The 19,001-nt window shown below is 45.1% G+C and overlaps 1 protein-coding gene across 8 annotated transcripts in view; it reads right to left on the bottom strand.

Moving 5' to 3' along the window:
• The window catches only part of ablim1b (actin binding LIM protein 1b), a 468,612-nt gene that overhangs the window by 83,520 nt on the left and 366,091 nt on the right, over positions 1-19,001 (bottom strand). For all 8 annotated transcript variants that reach the window (XM_085994431.1, XM_085994434.1, XM_085994436.1 and 5 more), the window contains one exon: positions 3,570-3,657. In XM_085994431.1, the coding sequence (XP_085850557.1) occupies positions 3,570-3,657 (88 nt within the window). The remainder of the gene's footprint in view (positions 1-3,569; positions 3,658-19,001) is intronic.

Raw genomic sequence — 19,001 nt, 5'->3', positions numbered from 1 at the left:
ATGTTGAAGTGTGGGATTCCTGATGGCTCCAAACCACGCCAAGTTAGAGGAGGCAGACCGTCGGGATGAAGGGCTTGGAGGGGTTGAGATATCCGGTGTTCAGGTGAGTGATGGGTGCATGAGTGCAAAGGTAAGCGTGTTTGGTGTGTGTAAAGTGTTTAAAGAAGTTTTACATACCTTTACTTACCCTTACAGTCTTCCTTCCTTCAGGTCTCGGGAGTCCCTCATCTCACCGGCACAGAAAGCAGAATGGCTGCGAGCTGTCAAAAATTGCAGCATTCTGCTTTCTGTTCCGGGGAGATCTCTAATTCATCCTGAGAGGAAGGAATTAACTTGTAGTACAGATTGTCAGTGTTTGACAGCTTCAAACAGCTGTCGAATGCTGATATTTCATCTGTCAAAAGGTCTTGACAGATGAAATATCAATCTGTGATGTCACCTGTTGCCGGGTTGCCGTTAATTGGCCTGCTGAGCTCGCTGAGTGGGCTCAACAAGGTCAATCAAGTCTAAATCGCGTGGGTTGGCTAGAACTCAATGGAGGCGGGACTACAGCCCCGAAAGTTGTAGTCCCACCTCCTAGCCGACTTCTCAATGAAAATCCAGCCCTCAATGTTTTCAAGGGGAGACTGAATAGGCACTTGAGGGAAATAAACTTGCAGGGCTACGGGAATAGAGCAGGGGAATGGGACTGATTGGATTGCTCTACAGAGAGCCAGCATGGACTCGATGGGCCAAATGGCCTCCTTCTGTGCTGTTATGACTATAATTCATGGACCCACCACTCGACATGAGCTGCTCCACCAGTAAGACCACTGGCAACTAGGAAGACGCGGTGAAAAGCCTTGCCGGCCGCTGGTCTAAAACATTCTGTCACTTTTATGCTAATGTAGCCGCTGGCTGTGGAAGAGCTGTGCTATGGGAGCCAGTGGCCGATGAACACTAAAGCAAGAGCTATAGCTCCATATACGTGAATTCCTGAAATGTGCTATTAGTTTTTGTTTTAAATTAGTAGAAGTTTGACTTGGAACCAAACCTTGCTGAAGCTGGTTGGTTCAGTATCAGAAGAGGTGTTCAGTTACTGTGGATTGAATTCAAATTTCAGGAAAGTAAAACAAAATGGTCTGTGCTTTGAATTGTGATTCCTTACAACGTGCTTCAAAATTAGAACCTTTTTTTTGCAATAGAAACTATAACCATGCCTTATCAATATGTTTTATGTCATGCACCTGTGTTCAGGATCTCTCATTAATACAAAGAGTGCTGTAAGAAAGCAAGAGTGGCATTCATACAGCACTTCATATATATCTCGGAAGCTTCTCAAAGCACTTTACATGCAATGAATTACTTTAAAGTACAGTGACAGTTATATAGGCAACTGTGTAGCAGTAAGATCTTACTAACAGCAATGAGATGAAAAATCAGTCAACCTATTTTTGGTGGTGCAAGTTGAGGGACAAATGTTGCCAAGGAGAACTCACTGTTTCTCTTCAAATAATTTCATGGCATACATGCACCCAGCTCAACAAGAGGACAATGCCTCCGTTTAACATCACATCTGACACTGCAGCACTCCCTTAGTATGGCACTAAAAGCCCCAATTTTAACTCAGGGCAGCAGTTGTGTAAATGGGGCTTGAGGAGGACAACAAACTGTTCAGTCCTCCGCAGTCTACCCCACTCATTGGATTGTCGTTAAAACCCATCTGGTTCACTAATGTCCTTTAGGGAAGGGAATCTGCTGTCCTTACCTGGTCTGGCCTGTATGTGACTCCAGACCCACAGCAATGTGGTTGACTTTTAACTGCCCTCTGAAATGGCCTAGCAAGACACTCAGTTGTCAAGAAGGCGGCTCACCACCACCTTCTCAAGGGCAATTAGGGATGGGCAATAAATGCTGGCTCTGCCAGTGACGCCCACCTCCCGTGAATGAATGAAAAAAAACTCAGGTAAGTAGTTGGGAGGGGGTTTGGGAGGGATTCATGGTCGGGGAGGGGGGCGGGAGAACCCGGGGCAGGAGAGGCCCAAGGTTTCCTTGTGGAGCCCAGAGAAGCTGCCTGCTTCATCTGGCCCAACAAGTAAAAAAAAAAAAATCAACTTTTTGGGCCTCTTCTGGCCCCAGCTCCTCGTCCCAAAGCGTTGACCTGGCGAGGAAGTCATAATGAGTCTTCCGCGCAAGCTTTCGATTAAAATGGCAGTTCTGGCCCCGATGATATCATCGGAGTCCGATCTGAATATTTAAAGAAGGACCCCGTTGGCTTCTGCTCGGAAGTGCAGGGTATGATCGGAACCAATGGGAAGACAGGTAAGTCCCTCGGCCATTTTAACTGACTGCCCACCCGGTTTCCGCTTGGCAAACAGCGTTAAAATTGGCCCTAAAGTCTCAGCCTAGATAATGGAGTGTGGTTTGAACCAACAACCTTCTAAGTCAAACATGAGAGTTCTACCAGCTGAGTCAAGCTGTCAATATTTTCAAATACACTTGCAGTGAACTCTTTCCCTTTCAGGACTCTCGGAGATCCTTAATCTTAGAAACATTACTTCTGACTTTCCAGTAATGGAATTCTCATTTATAAAACATGTGACTTTATTACACTTTATTTTTAGAAGTAGCCCACTCTATTTGCTCCTATTCCTACTCCCTGATCCCCCTGGGCCTGGAGACATTGCAACTCAGAATTTACCATTTTGAGGTTGAAGAGAGCAGCCCGAGGCAATGCACCATCCGATTTCCCTCTCTCCTTACATCAGCACTCTAGTGTAGTGAACCGTCATGTCATCTCTACTTTATAATGCCTTTTAAAGATGGTTGTAATTATTATACCATTATAAAATGAGTTCTACTCCATTTGAAAGTTTGCTGCAAGCAAATAGTCACTAAAGCTCCCAATTTCTTTAGGAATTTAAATCCTCTTGTTGCCGTTCTTCTTATCTGTACGTTTTGCTCTAAGTACCTTAATTTTCTGACCTACCCTATTTAATGGAACAGGAATCAACTATGTGATGAGAAACGTGTATTAAAATTTTATTTTTACTGCTATCCAATCCCAGCATCAGTGAGCCTGTTGGTTGAAGGTATCGAAAGCAGCCACATCTGAAAGACTGGGTGATTCTGGGCAGGACTTGGATTCAAACCCAATCCAGAGTGATAGGTTGAAAATCTTCTCTCTCTCTCTCTCTCTCTTGTGTGTATGGTTCTCCATGAAATACTATTGGCAGTATTAATCCTGTTCATAGTCAGTTCACGCCATAGAACAACGCTGCACAGATTGCCAATCTCACTTAGGGATGGCTGGGGTATGAAACAAAACAAAAATGACACTGGTACAGAAGGGAGTACTCTGCGAAGGTTGAGGTGCAGTGTTGGCATAGTGTACAGTAAGCCTTAGTCTGCAACTGATCATGATAGACCTGGCCTGAAAGTGCTCAATGCTGGGTGACGTAAGAAAACTATTAGGCACTTGGTCTAAGCATTAAACAAAGCTTTAATCAACTGTTTTACAACATGGAGGTCCAGTTGTGTCTTTCACTAGTTCCTGTTAAGAATGTCCTGCGAAAGGAGCGACATCTTACCTTGCAGGTACATTTCTTCCCCTTCTGTGAACATCTGATTGCACTTGCTGCATCGTGCACAACTCGGATGATAATGTTTGTCTCCCGCCTAGATCCAAAGAAAGGTCATTAGGAATCGTGTATGAGAGAGTGATGTAACATGGGACAAGTCATACAATCACACGGGACAAAACAAGAATCCAAACTTGAAAAGTTAATGTGTAACATCTTTCAGTTGGGTTCATGCAGCAGTTCTGGGGTGAATGAGTTTGCTTCTCCTAGATTTCCAAACCCATTCTGTCATTGGAATCACATAGCAAAGATCACTCTCCACCAAGAGCTTGTGGTGCAATGCCCTGGCTGTTCACCCAATTTGCAAAATTCAAACAGAGAAGATACTTGCAACTACAATCTCTATCGTGACACTTGGCGCTCTGCCAGAGTTCAGCTCCATGTAAGCATGAGTGACAACACACATACTATTTAATTGTATGTGTGACTCCTGACGGGGTTAGTTGCCTTAGAAATCCTTAGGTAACAGGAATAAATTTCTAACGTAAACCAAGTTGCAATCTGCCACTGTAGCAAACTACACCTCTTTTTGATGCTTTAGTGCTGATGCGATGAGCAATACAGTGTGTGCCAGATGGTTTGAGGATATGGATTAAAAGAAAACAATGTGCTAGAGTAACATGGTATTTGTAGAACTTATTAGGAGCTTAATGAGTTACCCACTTAAAAAGTTGACAAATCCAGGTGTCCGGTTGACACAATATGTAAATACACTACCTGATGTGGTAGCAGGCAAGCCACAGGTTCAATCCTTGATCTGCACCGAGTTACCTTATCTCACCTGGGGCAATAGTTGAGTTGCTGCAATTGGCCTCAGTGTCTTGGACTAACGAGAAGAAAACATAAACCAGACACTTGCCCCCGATCACCATCCAATAACACCTGCTGACACATGCTCATGTGTGCATGCCAGGTGAGAACAAGACTGGATTTGGCTGTAATGCTCTTTGCGGTAAAATAGTTTGCTAACACTCACTGTCTATCCGCAAATATGAAGACTGAGCCCTTGGATGAGGCGCCAGATGGCCATAGTTGCCCACTGAATCAGAAGGGGCAGTGCCTTCAGGTGGAGAGAGAGGAGACAATTGAAAAGGAAAAAATGGGCCATTTGTCTGGTGAACCTCTGCCAGATATGCTGGAATGATAGATGTGGCATTGAGCCAAAGCAGACCCCTGGCAGATAAACTGGATGAAGAGATGTGGCAGCGAACCAATCATGTCATGCGCTACACACATATGCTGCCTGCAAAACTGAGTGAGTCTTCAGGGAGGGGAGGGAGCCATATTGTGCAGCTGTAGTCTGTTCACTCCACCCACATTTAAACTGCTGGTCCTTTCTAGGGTGGGGCAGGGGGTATTAGCAACAGTGCAACAGCAATTGAAATAGTTCTGGAAACAAGAGAAATACATTTACCAGAATAATTGTGGGAGAATCACTACTTTTACGATCATTCTGCCAGACATGCCCATGAATGTATGCCACTCCTTTGACTATGGAGCTATTTGCAGTCCTGAGCTGGTTTTAGCACAATATTGTGCGTAAGTGGCTCCCTCAAAACATTGAGGGAGCTTCCTTCCCACCCCAACCCCACTGTTGTCCTGCCTAACCCACCTACTGTTGGGTGATAATATACACTCAAGAGTTGATTTACTTGCTTTGGCCTTTCCCACATCTCTCACATGACTGCAAAGGTGAATAGGTCCCTGTAGCTGAAAACCAGGGAAGAACAACATTGGACATGTCAGACATCAGATATCAAAGCGTTAGAATGTAAATCTCTAAATTATCTTCTACCGCTCCCACCCCCCTCCATCTTCCAGCCACATAACACCCCCCAAACTCTCTATTCCTCCGATTCCAGCCTTTTGCATCCTTCCCATTGGTTAACGTGCCTTTAGCTGTCTATGTCCCACAAATTCCTTCCCTAAACCCAGTCACTTTTCCATCTCCCTCTCCTCCTCCAAGACCCTCCTTACAATTATCGGCCAAGCTTCTAGTCACCCTACCCAATGTTTCCTTCTTTGGCACAGTGTCCATTTTCATCACGCCGCTGTAAAGCACGTGGGCATTTTTCTGCATTAAAGTTATGTTGTTGTAAGAATATGCAGAATGGATAGAATAGACAGCTGACTGCAAGTTACATACAAGATTACACAGGCGTGTGTTACAAGACGCAGAGAGCTTGAAATGTGTAAAATCCAAGATAGCAAGCCTCAACTGGTTCTTCAATGCCCTCTGAACCTCAGGCTGTAATAAATTTAGAAACATTGGTTGCAGTGTTTCCCTACATTAAAACAGTGACGACACTTCAAAAGTACTTAATTGGCTATGAAGTGCTTTGGAATGTCATGAGGTTATGAAAGCTGCTATAGAGGTGCATGTTTGTTCTTTCATTGGGAAATAGCATACCCAATGTACATTAAGATATACTGCTGTCAAAGTGTACAGAATATACTGTCCCGAATCAATGTCTAACTTCTCACACTTTCACCTCCACCGTTTTGGCCATTACTACTTGCAAACCATTTTTTTTTGTGCTAGCTCTTTCCGTAAGCATGACACTCATGTGTTGAAAGCTCGGTTACCCATCAATGGATCTGATGCATCAGGTGCTAAAAATCAAACATACCACAAAAGCTCTGAGCGGCAAATCTCAGTTGTGGTCTGTCATTAATAAACTATCAAATCGCATTACAATCCAGTGGGAACCAGCAAAGCACTTCTCTTTATCAGAAATTTACCTTCTGACTGTGACAAAACTTTCACTAAAGCCCCCGGGCAATGTCCATTCTGAAAGAGAGGTTTGTAATAATGGGGCTTTACTGCAGTAACGATGCCATCATTATTAAACAACCCCAAACATATTATTAAGTGTCCTCACCGATGAATGCTTTATTAGACTTTCTATAAATGTGAAATGCCTGAGCCAGTTCTTGGGTTGTTGCTTTGGAAACAGTTCAACTGCTTACATCACTTGTGGCTTTAAACTCAGAAAATGTAATAACAGTGTTAAGTCAGGAAAGGCGTTAGCTCTCATTAAGGCAGAGTTTAAGTCTGCTGGCAGCGGGCGTGGCTGTGCTTGTTCTCACTCTCTACAATGTGTCATATTCTCAGGGAGCTGCGAGAAACCTTCCCGCAGCTTTTTCCCCCTCACTGCATTTGATACAGGCCGCTTTGATCCACAGCAGCCAGTGCCAAAATTAATTCCCATTCAGCATGCGCAAAAATATCCATTTAATCTCTTCACTGCACTTAGACAAGGAAACAAAAATACATTGACAGTAAACACTTGAAACCTTTATGATAGCAAATGTTCTATCGCAGCCCTGCCTTCGATCTATTTCATTTCCTTTCCAGTTTTGAAAAAGGGTTAGACCCGAAACGTCGACTCTAATTTCTCTCCACGGATGTTGCCTGACCTGCTGAGTTTTTCCAGCATTTTCTGTTGTTACTTGAAACCTTTGGTCAGCTTATCCTTCAATCAGCCATATCATAACACAGATACATAATATAAAATATCCAAGCTGCTGTGCAACAAGCGATAGGGATCCAGAATACCCTTGACAGCTCCGAGTCTAGACAGATGCATTAGAAGAGTCTGATTGAGTACCGGGTAAAACACACTGCTGCCTCTGGTATATACAGGCTTTTGTTTTACTTTACATGCCTATTAAATACACACATGCAATGAAACTCGGTCACCAATGCATCCTTGCCGGCCGCCAGTTAACAATTAACTGATTCAAGCTCAGATTTCCCACCTTTGTCCCACTTGCCTTTGCTGTGAGTGAACACTGCTGCTCTCCCATTGACAATCTGGATAAACGACTTCAGGACTATCCAGTCACATGACTGAGGACAAGGGAGCCTCACAGCTTGTTTGTTCGCATTTTCCAGCACTGTCAGAGCTCGACTGACACTATACACTGCAGGTGTTGCCCTTAATATGCTGGTGGCTTTAATCCAATTGTGGAAATAATCATATTCCCCAGAATCACAGATCTGTCATGTTACTAATCCTTGAAATGTAAGACTCCAAGCAGCTGCCTATTTAATTTTTAGGTTGACATTTTTGTCAACTGAAAATAAGTGCTGAAAAAGTGACCAATGTGTTAATACATTTTTAAAAGCTGTTTTGTTCTTCCTTTTTTGTATGTTACCAAGATACCCCCGATTGCTGAGTATCTACAGGAAGGGGCTGGTTTCACACAATGTCTACTTAACATTACTTTAGTCCTTCTGAAATATTTATAAACATGGCCATTGAGCGAGGTGGGAGAAGGGTAGCTCCAGCAGTGAAACACTCCATTTCCAATCAGGCAGCCCAAGTCTATATTGCGGTTTTGGCCAGCGCCTTAACTCAAATCTGCTTCAATGGGAAGTTCTGGCACTTTTCAGCTGGACCATGTGATGAAGTTGTTTTGTGGCAATGGACTTCTCCATTAGACAGAGCCGGGAAAGCAAACTGATCTGGATGCAACTTTTGATAATCACATAAGCATTGGCATATAAGACGTGATAGAATGAGACGACAGTCCAAATATAATGGCCCAGAAATTAGGATCGGGGGCTTGCCGCGTGTGCAAGCCCCCGATGTGCACTTACCCGGCGCGCCGACAGCTGAAGCCTGGGACTTGGAATTCCTGTCACTGGTCCGGTTCAGATGTCGGCGCGATGTGCTTGCCTGATCCAGTGGCGTAGTTAGTGCGATGTGCCGGCTGGGATCAGGTGAGCACTGGGCAGCCAATCAGGGGAGGGGAAACTTCATTCATGAGTTTGATAGTAAGAACTGTCAAACTCATGAAAACTACGGGCGCCCAAAACACTACTTAAACTTTAAATAAAATTTTAAAAAACATCCCACTAATTAAATGAACTATAAATAACTTTAAAAAACTATTTTAAACAATTAATCAAACTTTTGAAAAAAATAATTTTTTAAGTAATCAGGTCTAAAAATAAACTTATCTTACTGCAAAGTCCTTAAAAACAATAAAGCTGTGGAAAAAATGTTATAATTTTAAATAATAGACCACTTACCTTAAAGAATCAAGTCCTTACGCCTCCTTTTTATATGTCTAAAAAGTTCAGGCCTTACACACGGGCAAACCTGTCAAAAAGAAGGAAGTTCAACGCGTGCGCGCAGAGTCCTGCGCGCACGCGTTGGACCTCTGAACCCCTTGGAGGAAATGCCGGTTTCCCGCGCATGCGCTGTGCATGCTGAAATCCGGCACTTCCAACGGGCCCACGCGTGAGTACCCCGTCCGTACTCACGCGTTGGGACCGGAATTACTGGCCCATTAAGGGCTAAAAAGAGCATGAAATAAAAAGATTCGGATACAATGGGCTGGATTTCCATTAGCCCAGCCCTACTGGGTCAGAACGGGACTTCTGCCTGCCACCTTGGCCCCGGCCCAGTTTTTTAGGGCATTATGCATTCATACTGGTCTCCTGGTGGGATGCCCGCCAGCAAGTGGAAGCCCCCCAGTGGCCCCCAGAAAGATTGAGGTGGTGCTAGAGTGGGACTAAGCAAGGGGGAAAGGAACATTAAAAGGGCCGAAGACTAGAACAAGTCTTCCATTGAAGGCTTCAGCCGAGACAAAGGCCTTCAGCAGGTAAATGATCAGAGGGAGAGCAAGCATCTGCTAGGCTCCCTCCCTCCAGTTACAACATTTGGGCAATGACGGCTTCGACCCCAGGCCTACCACCACCTTTCACCAGGCAGTCCCGGGGAGCAGTGGTAAAACGGGTGGAGGGAAATAGGCCGGGATCCTAAGCCCCAATCCTGCTGGCTTGGGGAAGGGGAAAAAGAATCCAGGCTCCGCTGGGAAAGCAGGAGAGCAGAGGAAAAAGCAGGCTAATTTCTTTCGTTTGGGTATTCTAATTGGTGCTGACAAAGGGAACAAGAACAGCAACCTCTGGTATCAGTTGAATGATTGTGGTTATATCTGTTAAATATCCAGAAATAGCATCTCTTTATAGGCTCCACAAGAGACCTTTCCAAAGCTACTTTCCAGGAAATAGCTTAAATCGAATAGAACAATGCCTGTTTCGGAATGAGATTGGAATTTCAGTTCATTCACTTTCTAAAAGGGACTGCTGCTGATTTCCAAGATGAAGAGGGAAAGCTGAACATATCTACTGTTTTTTTAAATAACCCGTGTGCATAACACTGCTAGATGGCTGTGACAGTAACATATCGGCATACTGATGTAATACTCCCATATCATCAGAATGGCATCCGGAAAAAGGGCATTGGAGGACAAGAGTAAGGAAATCTTGCTACAATGTACAGGGCTCTGGTGAGACCACACCTGGAGTACTGTGCACAGTTTTGGTCTCCTTATCTAAGGAAGGATATACTTGCCTTAGAGGCGGAGCAACAAAGGTTCGCCAGATTGATTCCTGGGATGAGAGGGCTGTCCTATGAGGTGGAATTGTGTAGAATGGGCCTATACTCTCTGGAGTTTAGAAGAATGAGAGGTGATCTCAGTGAAACATAAAAGATTCTGAGGGGGATTGACAGGGTAGATGCTGAGAGGTTGTTTCCCCTGGTTGGAGTGTCTAGAACTGGGGGGCATAGTCTCAGGATAAGGGGTAGCCCATTTAAGATGGAGGAATTTCTTCACTCAGGATTGTGAATCTTTGGAATTCTCTACCCTAATGGGTTGCTGAAACGTTGAGTATATTCAAGGCTGAGATAGATAGATCTTTGGACTCTAGGGGAATCAAGAAATCTGGAGATCAGGCGGGAAAGTGGAGTTGAGGTTGAAGATCAGCCATGATCTTACTGAATGGCGGAACAGGCTTGAGAGGCCGTATGGTCTACTCCAGCTCCTAATTTTTATGTTTTTATGAAGGTCTCACCGTGGGAGTAAGGATAAGAATGGGAGAGTATTATTTCTTACACAATGCAACTCCCCCTCTGTGCGGCGCAGTATCAATAGTTAGACATTAAAAGTGTCTCGATAGGGAAACAATGGGCCTGAATTTGCTGTTAAAATAACGGCAAGGCTAATGGTGCTCGCTGTTATTTATGGGTAAATGGTACAACAACTTCAGGCGAGGAGCAGAGTTAAATGTGAATATGCAAAAGATGCTGTCCAAGTTGCAGTTAGCTTCCTGAAAATGACATCTCATCCTTAGCCTCCCCTCTTTTTTTGGAACTTGCTGTATTTGTCCATTAATTTGCCATTAAACACGCCACAGAAAGTTCAGCTTTGTCATTACAAACGTAAGTACCCACTTAATGACATGTTAAATGTTAATGACTGTCAACCTACCTCTCTGGCACCAAAATTACCAGTGCAAAGTCTCATTCCTCAGGTTTAGAATTTTTGGGGGAGATTTAAAAAATGTCAAATTATAAATTAATTTTTTTTTTTTTACTTTTCCTTTCTGTCTCTTTTTTCTCTCTCTCTTAATCCAATCTTTCTTTTCCACTCTTTATTTCTCTTTCTGTGCCTGATTTGACATTGAATTCACCCTCTTTCTTAGTCCTTCCTATATTTATTTCCAAATTCTTAAATCTCATTGATTAAGGAATTACTCTGTTGGTTGCCCTCCCTCAGGTCTCAGATGCCCTGTTTCCCTCGCTGTGCCGCTATCAGCTCGCACTTTCAGTAACTTTGTGGGTAAAAAAATTTGAGCTGAGGGGTGCAGGGGCAGACGCCGTTAGATGCCCTGCTACAGCAAAATCTGGCCCATTAATGTGAAAGAAGGCCAAGACAGAACAGTGCATTTTAAAAATGGCCTGTTCAACAAAACAGCATTTGAGACTACACTGTCAGTTTAAATTTCAGATCATTTTAAAAGAACCCTTGGAAGCATTTAACAGATATGAAGAATTTTGAAATGACACTGTATCACATGGACATGCAGCTGTGCTGAGAAACTATTATTTATATATTGGGTAACCATGGCAGCATTGTTTCTTGTATGATGTAGCAATGCGTTACTCTCAGCCAAACAACAACTCAACAGCTCTGTGTGTTCCACTGTCTGGCTGGAGAGATCTTCCCAAATCAAACATAAATCTTTGACATTTATGTAAGAAATCCAACAGATTCCAAAGCACAAACTTGCCTGGCCCTTTCTATGCTCCAGTACTCCACAATCTAATAATCTCTATTAACCAATTTAAATACTGAAGAGATGATTCTTCAATAGAATATTATGGGGGGAAAATTGAGTTGCACCCGCTTTGGGGCGCTAACTTCGCCAGGACGCTACTTTTAGCGCCCAAAAAAATTTAGCACCTCTGCGGCCGAAATTGAACGGTAGCACCCCAAGAGGGAAGCGGGGTGCTACTGCGCCCTGCCTCCCTCTTGGGATGCTGCGAGGGAATATCGCGGCGCTACGTGCCGCAGTACTGCAGGCCTTCCTCCCCCTTCTTAAAGGGGAGGGGCCTGGCACAGCGCGTCCCGGCACACAGCTGGGCCACCAGGGATCGGGAGTGCCGGCAAACGAGTACGGCACTCAAGAGGAGTGCTGGGCTCACGGAGAGCAGCCAGCACCTCCCCGGGGGGGTCTTCACGGGGGCTGAGGACCAGGGACGGCAACAGGGGCAGGTGCGGGCAGGCGGCCAGCAACAAAAATGGCCGCCCGCCGCCTCCCCTTTAACTAGTGCTGTCCCGGCCGCAGGTAGGCCCCCCAACCCTGTCGGACATAGCGTCCGGCGGTAAGTCGGGGGCGCCATCGAAGATTGCGGCTGGGGTGCGAGTGGGGCACTGCGCACGGCGATGATGTCATCGCTGGCGACGCAGCGCCGCGGGGCACCAACGGTTACCGCCGCCACTAACCTCCCGCTGAATTTCGCAGGAGGCGCTGGCAGCGCCGCGCCCAGGCGCTCGTTGCTTTGTGCCTCATTAACGCCCTCTTAGGGTGCTAATGGGAGGCATAAAGCAACCGAATTTTTCCCCCTATATATCAGGAAAGTGTTATATCTATCAGGAAAGATTGAACAGGCTTGGGTTTGTTTTTGTTAGAAAAGAGGGGTGATGTGATAGTGTTCTTTAAGATTATGAAAGGGGTGGACAGGGTAGACGTAGAGAAGATGTTTTCACTTGTGGGGAGACCAAAACTAGGAGCCATAAATATAAGATAGTCACCAATAAATCCAATAGGGATTTCAGGAGAAACTTCTTTACCAGAAAGTGGTTAGAATGTGGAACTTGCTACCAGAAGGAATAGTTGAGAGGAATAGCATTGAGGCATTTAAAGGGAAGCTAGATAAGTACCTGAGTTCTATGTAATATTGTCTTGCCTAATTATATAGAAATTATATGCATATTAACAGTAAGTCAACTGTCTTACAAGAATAGATGCCTTATACGTGTAATGCACAAGGTATCAAGGTACAGTTATGTTTAACCTGACTTATCCCTTTAAGGCCATATAGCCTAACTGCAGTCTAAGTAGGACATCCTGAGGTCAATTAGAGATGAATTCCTTTCGATGAGGAAACATTTGCTGATTGGCAGGTGTTTGTAAATTTCTAGCTCCAGGCAAAAGTGACTAGCATAAAATGACTGCTTTCTCATTTTTATGCTTTTAACACTTTGAAGTGTGATGGACACAGAATTTTTACTAATACACTAGCAGATCTCCCATTGTATACCTCATGGTACAATAGAGGTTAGTGGGGGTTGCAGAATTGTTAACCAATAGGTTTGATTAATGAGCAAGTTACATGCTTTATTTTCCTGCTATGAATATTTCTTGACAATCATTTTTATAGAAATGTAAACATTTTCATTGTACAATACTATAACGTTCAGCATATACTGCTCAACATGTACAATACACCATTGCATCGAATATGAACTTCCTTAAAATGTGCTGCATATACTGTCCTCCCACCTTTTGGAACTCAAAATATAGCACAATAAACAAATATTTTCCTGACAAGTTTTAAAAACAATTTCCACTATACTACCTGTAGATTCTATCTGCTGTTATATTCATCAGTTAGCTTTACCAACAATGAAACACCATAACAAAAAGCAAAAGTAGAATATGTGGTGCAGTAACAGCATTCACAGGATTTGTTACATTATAGTACAACACCTAACAGAGCCAAAGCTAAAGAACTTTTCAACATTATTGTCCAGCTAAAATGATTCAATCCACTCATCAAAAGATCCCAAGCCAGACTAATTGAATGGCTGTTCCCAATTAGCTTGTGAGGCTGTGTAATGCTCATCTCCTTCAATCTCATACAGAGATACTCCATTTTATGGGCTGGATTTTCATTCAGCAGTCGGGAAGGAGGCGGGACTACAACTTTTGGGTTTTAGTCCTGCCTCCATCGACGTCCTGCCAATCCACGCGATTTTCCCTTGATTGACCTTGTTGAGCCCACCCAGCGGGCTCAGCAGGCCAATTAAGGGCCACCCGGCAACAGGTGACATCACAGACTGAAATTTCATCTGTCAAGACACCTTGACAGATGAAATGTCAGTGTTTCACAGCTGTTTGAAGCTGTCAAACACTGACAGTCTGACTTCCAACCTGAGTCCTTCTACACAGACTCAGTTAGAACTCTCACTGGCAATGGAAGCTGAAGGCTGTCACTTTTGACAGATCGCAGCCATTCTGCTTTCAGTGCCGGCTGAGTGATGGACTCCCGACGCCTAGAGGAAGAAAGGCTGTTAAGGTAAGTACATGTAATTTAAACTTCTTTACACACTTTTGACACACCAAACACACTTACCTTTGCACTCATGCACCCATCACACACCTGAACACCGACATTGCGACCCCTCCAAGTCCTTCAACCCGACGGCCCGCCTGCTCTAACCTGGCGTGGTTTGGAGCCGTCGGGAATCCCACACGACACCCCTCAAAATAGGGATTCGGCTAAAAACTGCCTGTTAACTACCTGTTAACAGGCAGTTAATTGGCACTAATCCCTTCCTGCCTCAGGTGGGCGGGTCCCAGTGCGGGGCAGGTACCCGCCTCCTTTGAAACTTACGTGGAGGCGGGTTTTGGGCGGGATGGTGTCAGGACCCCCGAATTCGGGATTTTAGCCCCCCGCACGCCTAAAAGCCTGCCTCACGGCACACTGAAAATCTAGGCCTATGTCTCAACATATGTGAACAAAGCAGAACAAGCACCATGATGCTGGTGATGAAAGTAAATGAGTACATTTTTTTAATGGAATTTTCAGTACTTTTTCCCCTCACTAATTTTCTCCCCTTCTCTCCTGAAGAAGTTAACTCCTTGCTGGGTAACAGTTTCACAGTGACCATTATTCATGTATTAACCGCTGTCAACAAGCTAAGTAAGGGCATCACAGGGGAGACTAAGCCCCACTTCACCTAGCGTCCACACCTGTGCACTTCTACAAGTTGCTGGATATAATGATCAGGAGTGGAAGTCACGGTTGAATTTCCCTCCCCTAATCTGGGGCGTGCTGGGGCAAATCGCAGCTGTCCGACAATTGTCCCAGCTAAGATCAGCTAAGTCAACACATTGGGAATGAGGGCCTTCCTGGTCTGTGTGGCTCAGGCTAGGTGACTAGATAAAACTCACTAAGCCATTGTAGGAGCACAATAGCAAATGCCAGGAGGCAAGGAAGGAGAAAACTTGCAACAAACAAAATTCTCAGCACTCAACCTTCCCTCTGCATAAGTTTTTGTTTATTAATAAAAGTAACACTTTGGCAGAGGTGCTGACTGCCCTCAGCAGCTCCCACACAATTAACATTCATTAATGGATTGCACTGCTGATACAAAAAATGGATGCTGATTAACTTTTTGTCACCTTTAGAACCCCGGACGTTAAAACTCACTTTAGAAATTGGACAACCATAACCAACGCATGCATCATACAAATTGACTACTATCTGAGCAATTATTCTGGAGCCATCAACACAGTAATCATTTAATACCCCAGTCCGAATTGTTCAAATCTAATGACTTGAATAAATCACGTGACTGAATAAAGCCACAGGCAACACTTACATAGAAATGACAACAATAATTATCTAAATGTCCCATTATCACAGCAATCAGGGGAATGCATTTCTGACTGACAGATCAGCGTGTGTACTCCTTCTGCATCAGTTCATTGTCACTGTCCAATTATATTTAAGAAACTAAAACCTTAATGAAGTTTTAACTCCGTGTTTTCAGCAACTCAAAAAGTAAAAAGATCTATTTTGGAATGAAAGTTATTTCTCTGAAACGTTATATACTCTTTCACTTTGGAGAAGAAATATTTGTTTTAGTCAGCATCAGCCCTTTAAAGGGGCTACTCTCTTAACATAATACTTACAAAATAAATCGACACTGAGTCAATGAAGTAGATATTAGAAGATTATGGAGGAAAAATTGGGTTGCTTTGCGCCTCCCGTTAGCACCCCCGGGGGGCACTAACGGGGCGCAAAGCTCCTAGTGCCCAGGCGCGGCACCGCTAACGCCTCCTGCGAAATTTTTCAGCGGAAGGTTAGCGGCGGCAGTAGCCAGTAGCGCCCTGCGGCGCTGTGCCACTGGTGATGACAACATCACCGTGCGCAGTGCCCCGCTCGCGCCCCGGCCACAAACTTCGGTCGCGCCCCCTGACCTACAGCCGGACGATATGTCCGACAGGGTCAGGATGGCGTTTTCAATGGTAGCGCCCTTTATGAGCACTTCCAGTAGCGCCTTGTGACATGAATCAGTCATTCATGAAAGAAAGACTTATGAAATAATACTGAGCGGCCTGCGGGTGGCGCTGTCCGGGGAGAGTATAAATACTCGGGCACGGGCCCAGCTTGCGCAGGACATTCTTAACAGGAACTAGTGAAGGACACAACTGGACCTCCATGTTGTAAAACAGTTGATTAAAGCTTTGTTTAACGCTTAGACCAAGTACCTAGTAGTTTTCTTACGTCACCCTGCCTCCTGCTTGGGATGCTACCACTGAATTTACGGTGCAGGGGTGCTAACATTTTCAGGGCGCTACTAGCGCCCCAAAGGGGGCACCACCAAATTTTTCCCCCTATATGTCTGTGGATGTGAGGTGGCGGGGGGGTGGGTGGCGGTGGTCGGAGGAGGAGGTTGGGGGAAGGAAGAAGTGTTTACCCTGTAGGATGTTCAAATTCACCTGGTCCTTTAACCCGCCCAACAGTTACCAAAGTTCAGACCTGTGGTACAGACAACACAAAACCCAAGGATTTCAGGGAAAACTTTCTTTTACTTAAAAATCAGCAGGTGATTATAAGTAAAAGAAAGTTTTCCCTGAAATCCTTGGGTTTTGTGTTGTCTGTTCCACGGGTCTGAACTTTGGTAACTGTTGAACGGGTTAAAGGACCGGGTGAATTTGAATGTCTTACAGATTTTGGCGCCCGAACAGGGACCCGTTCAGAACAGACAATGGCAAAGACGATGGATGAGTTGGTCACAAAGTATGTGGCAGGGAAGTTACCTCTCCGGGAGAGGTGGATACAGGTCATTATAGATGGTGATGACCTGGTTTATGAGGTCAAACAGTGGACACAAGGGTCCACGTGTTGGCCGGGGATAATGAAAGCCATCTGGTTGTTAGCCTATCAAAGGCAGGTTAAAACCGATGAAAGGGTAAAGATCAAGTTAAGGAAAGAAACAGAAGAGAAGGAAGCGGTGGTAAACCGACTTCTGAAGGAGAGAGGGAAAGGAGTAAAAGAGAGTTAGAGGAGGAAATGGAAAGTAAGAGAAGGCTCAAGGAGAAGTTTGAAAAGGCAAAGGAAAGGTGGTGTAACAAAGAACAGTACCTTGAGAGCCAGTGTATAAATAAAATGAATCAGTGTGACGTGTGGTCATTGAAGGAAGCAGATCAGAGGCATCGAGCGGAGCAACAGAGAGGGCCAATGAGGACCTGAAAGCTGCATTTAGGGTTGTTCAGAAGCAGGTTTCTGAAGATCGGGGTGCTCGAGGGGATCACACTGAGTGTAAGAGGAAGATTAATGAGTTGGAGAATAAATTACAAGTTCAGAGGGGTCTTGTGTGCGCTATGACCCCTTTGTTAGGAGCAGAAGGACTGGAAAGTGGAGAAAGGGATAGCGAATGTGATGAGGATAGAGTGGAGATAGAGCAGGGGCCAGGGTGTGACCCACCGGAGGGAGTCCGGCCCCCACCTACGGCCCCCATGCACCAAAAACGGCACCAAGCGCCGGCCGCGGATGCGACGGCAGGAGACTTAGGGGTGCTCGATCAGGAGTTTGTGATTCAGTATAATACGGAGGATTTAAGGAAAAAGTTGGAGCTGGGAGGGGATCCACAATGGCATTACCTAGAGATAGAACAAGTGGCTGGTTTGAACAACTTGCATGAGGAAGAGAAAAAGTGCTTCCTGGCTTCCCACCAGAATGTAAAAGGGCGGGAGGCAACTATGAGGAGTTGAAGGTGAGGATTGCCCGGGTGATGGGACAGGGGAAAAGGGGTCCTTGTAAAGCCATAGCAAACGTGGAACAGGGCCCAAATGAAACCTCGGCGGTGTTTGCTGACAGACTGTGACCCACATATCTTGCGGCCATGGAAGGGGCACTAGGACCTAGAGGGCAACTAGTAGGACAACTAATTGATGCAGCACACAACCACTGGCTGCGTGCCTTGATTTCTCAGTCTGCCGTACTTACAAGCTGCTATGTCTGATTTTGATCCAGAAGATGGGGAAAATAGAGGCTAGAGTTGTGAGGAAAATGACACTGCGCTTTGAGGCGTGCCAAACAGATAAAAGAATACTGGGGTAATGAATAGACCAAAGGGCAAGGTATGTGAAATGAAAGGTGGGACCCCCCGAAAATGGCAACAGGAAGGGACTGCGCCAGAGAGGGAAGGGGGTCAGGACAAGGCATGCTATAATTGTGGAGGAACGGGACATTTTATGCGCTACTGTAAGAAGCCTAGGAAAGGAAAGACTGAGGTTCCACCACAGACAGAGTCGCAGATGAGCGCCCCTAATTATGAGGAGCTGATCCAATCGTTGACTAAACGTGCGAGGGCGCTTGAAGCCTCGCAAGGGAAAATCCACGTGGCGCATGGGGAGGACCGCGGAGAAACTCAAGCACGACGGGACCACGCCCAGCCCGAATGCCTGTGTCCACTCAGGTACAGTGATTGGGGAAGACCATGCATAGACTTCATGATTGAAGGAGAGAGAGGGGACTATTTAGTAGATACTGGAGCATCGAGCACAGTCGTCCACTCTCCCCTCCCAATGTCATCTCCTTGGTCAAGTGGTACCCTTTATGTTTTAGGTAGTCTCACAGACAACTCAGCGGCTGGGACGGTGTCAAAACCTTTGAGCTTTAAGGTAGGACCCCTCCAAACAAAGTGGAAATGTGTACTAATGAAGTGGGATCAGCCAGGAATGGGAGTGCTGGGCTCTGATTGGATGTTAGCCCACAATGTGATCGT

Source organism: Somniosus microcephalus, chromosome 8 (genome assembly GCF_052327205.1).
Source record: "Somniosus microcephalus isolate GS21.2 chromosome 8, FLI_Smic_1.0, whole genome shotgun sequence".
Classification (NCBI taxonomy): domain Eukaryota; kingdom Metazoa; phylum Chordata; class Chondrichthyes; order Squaliformes; family Somniosidae; genus Somniosus; species Somniosus microcephalus.
The sequence above is the reverse complement of the archived record's forward strand: the minus strand, read 5'-3'. Positions and strand labels throughout refer to the sequence as shown.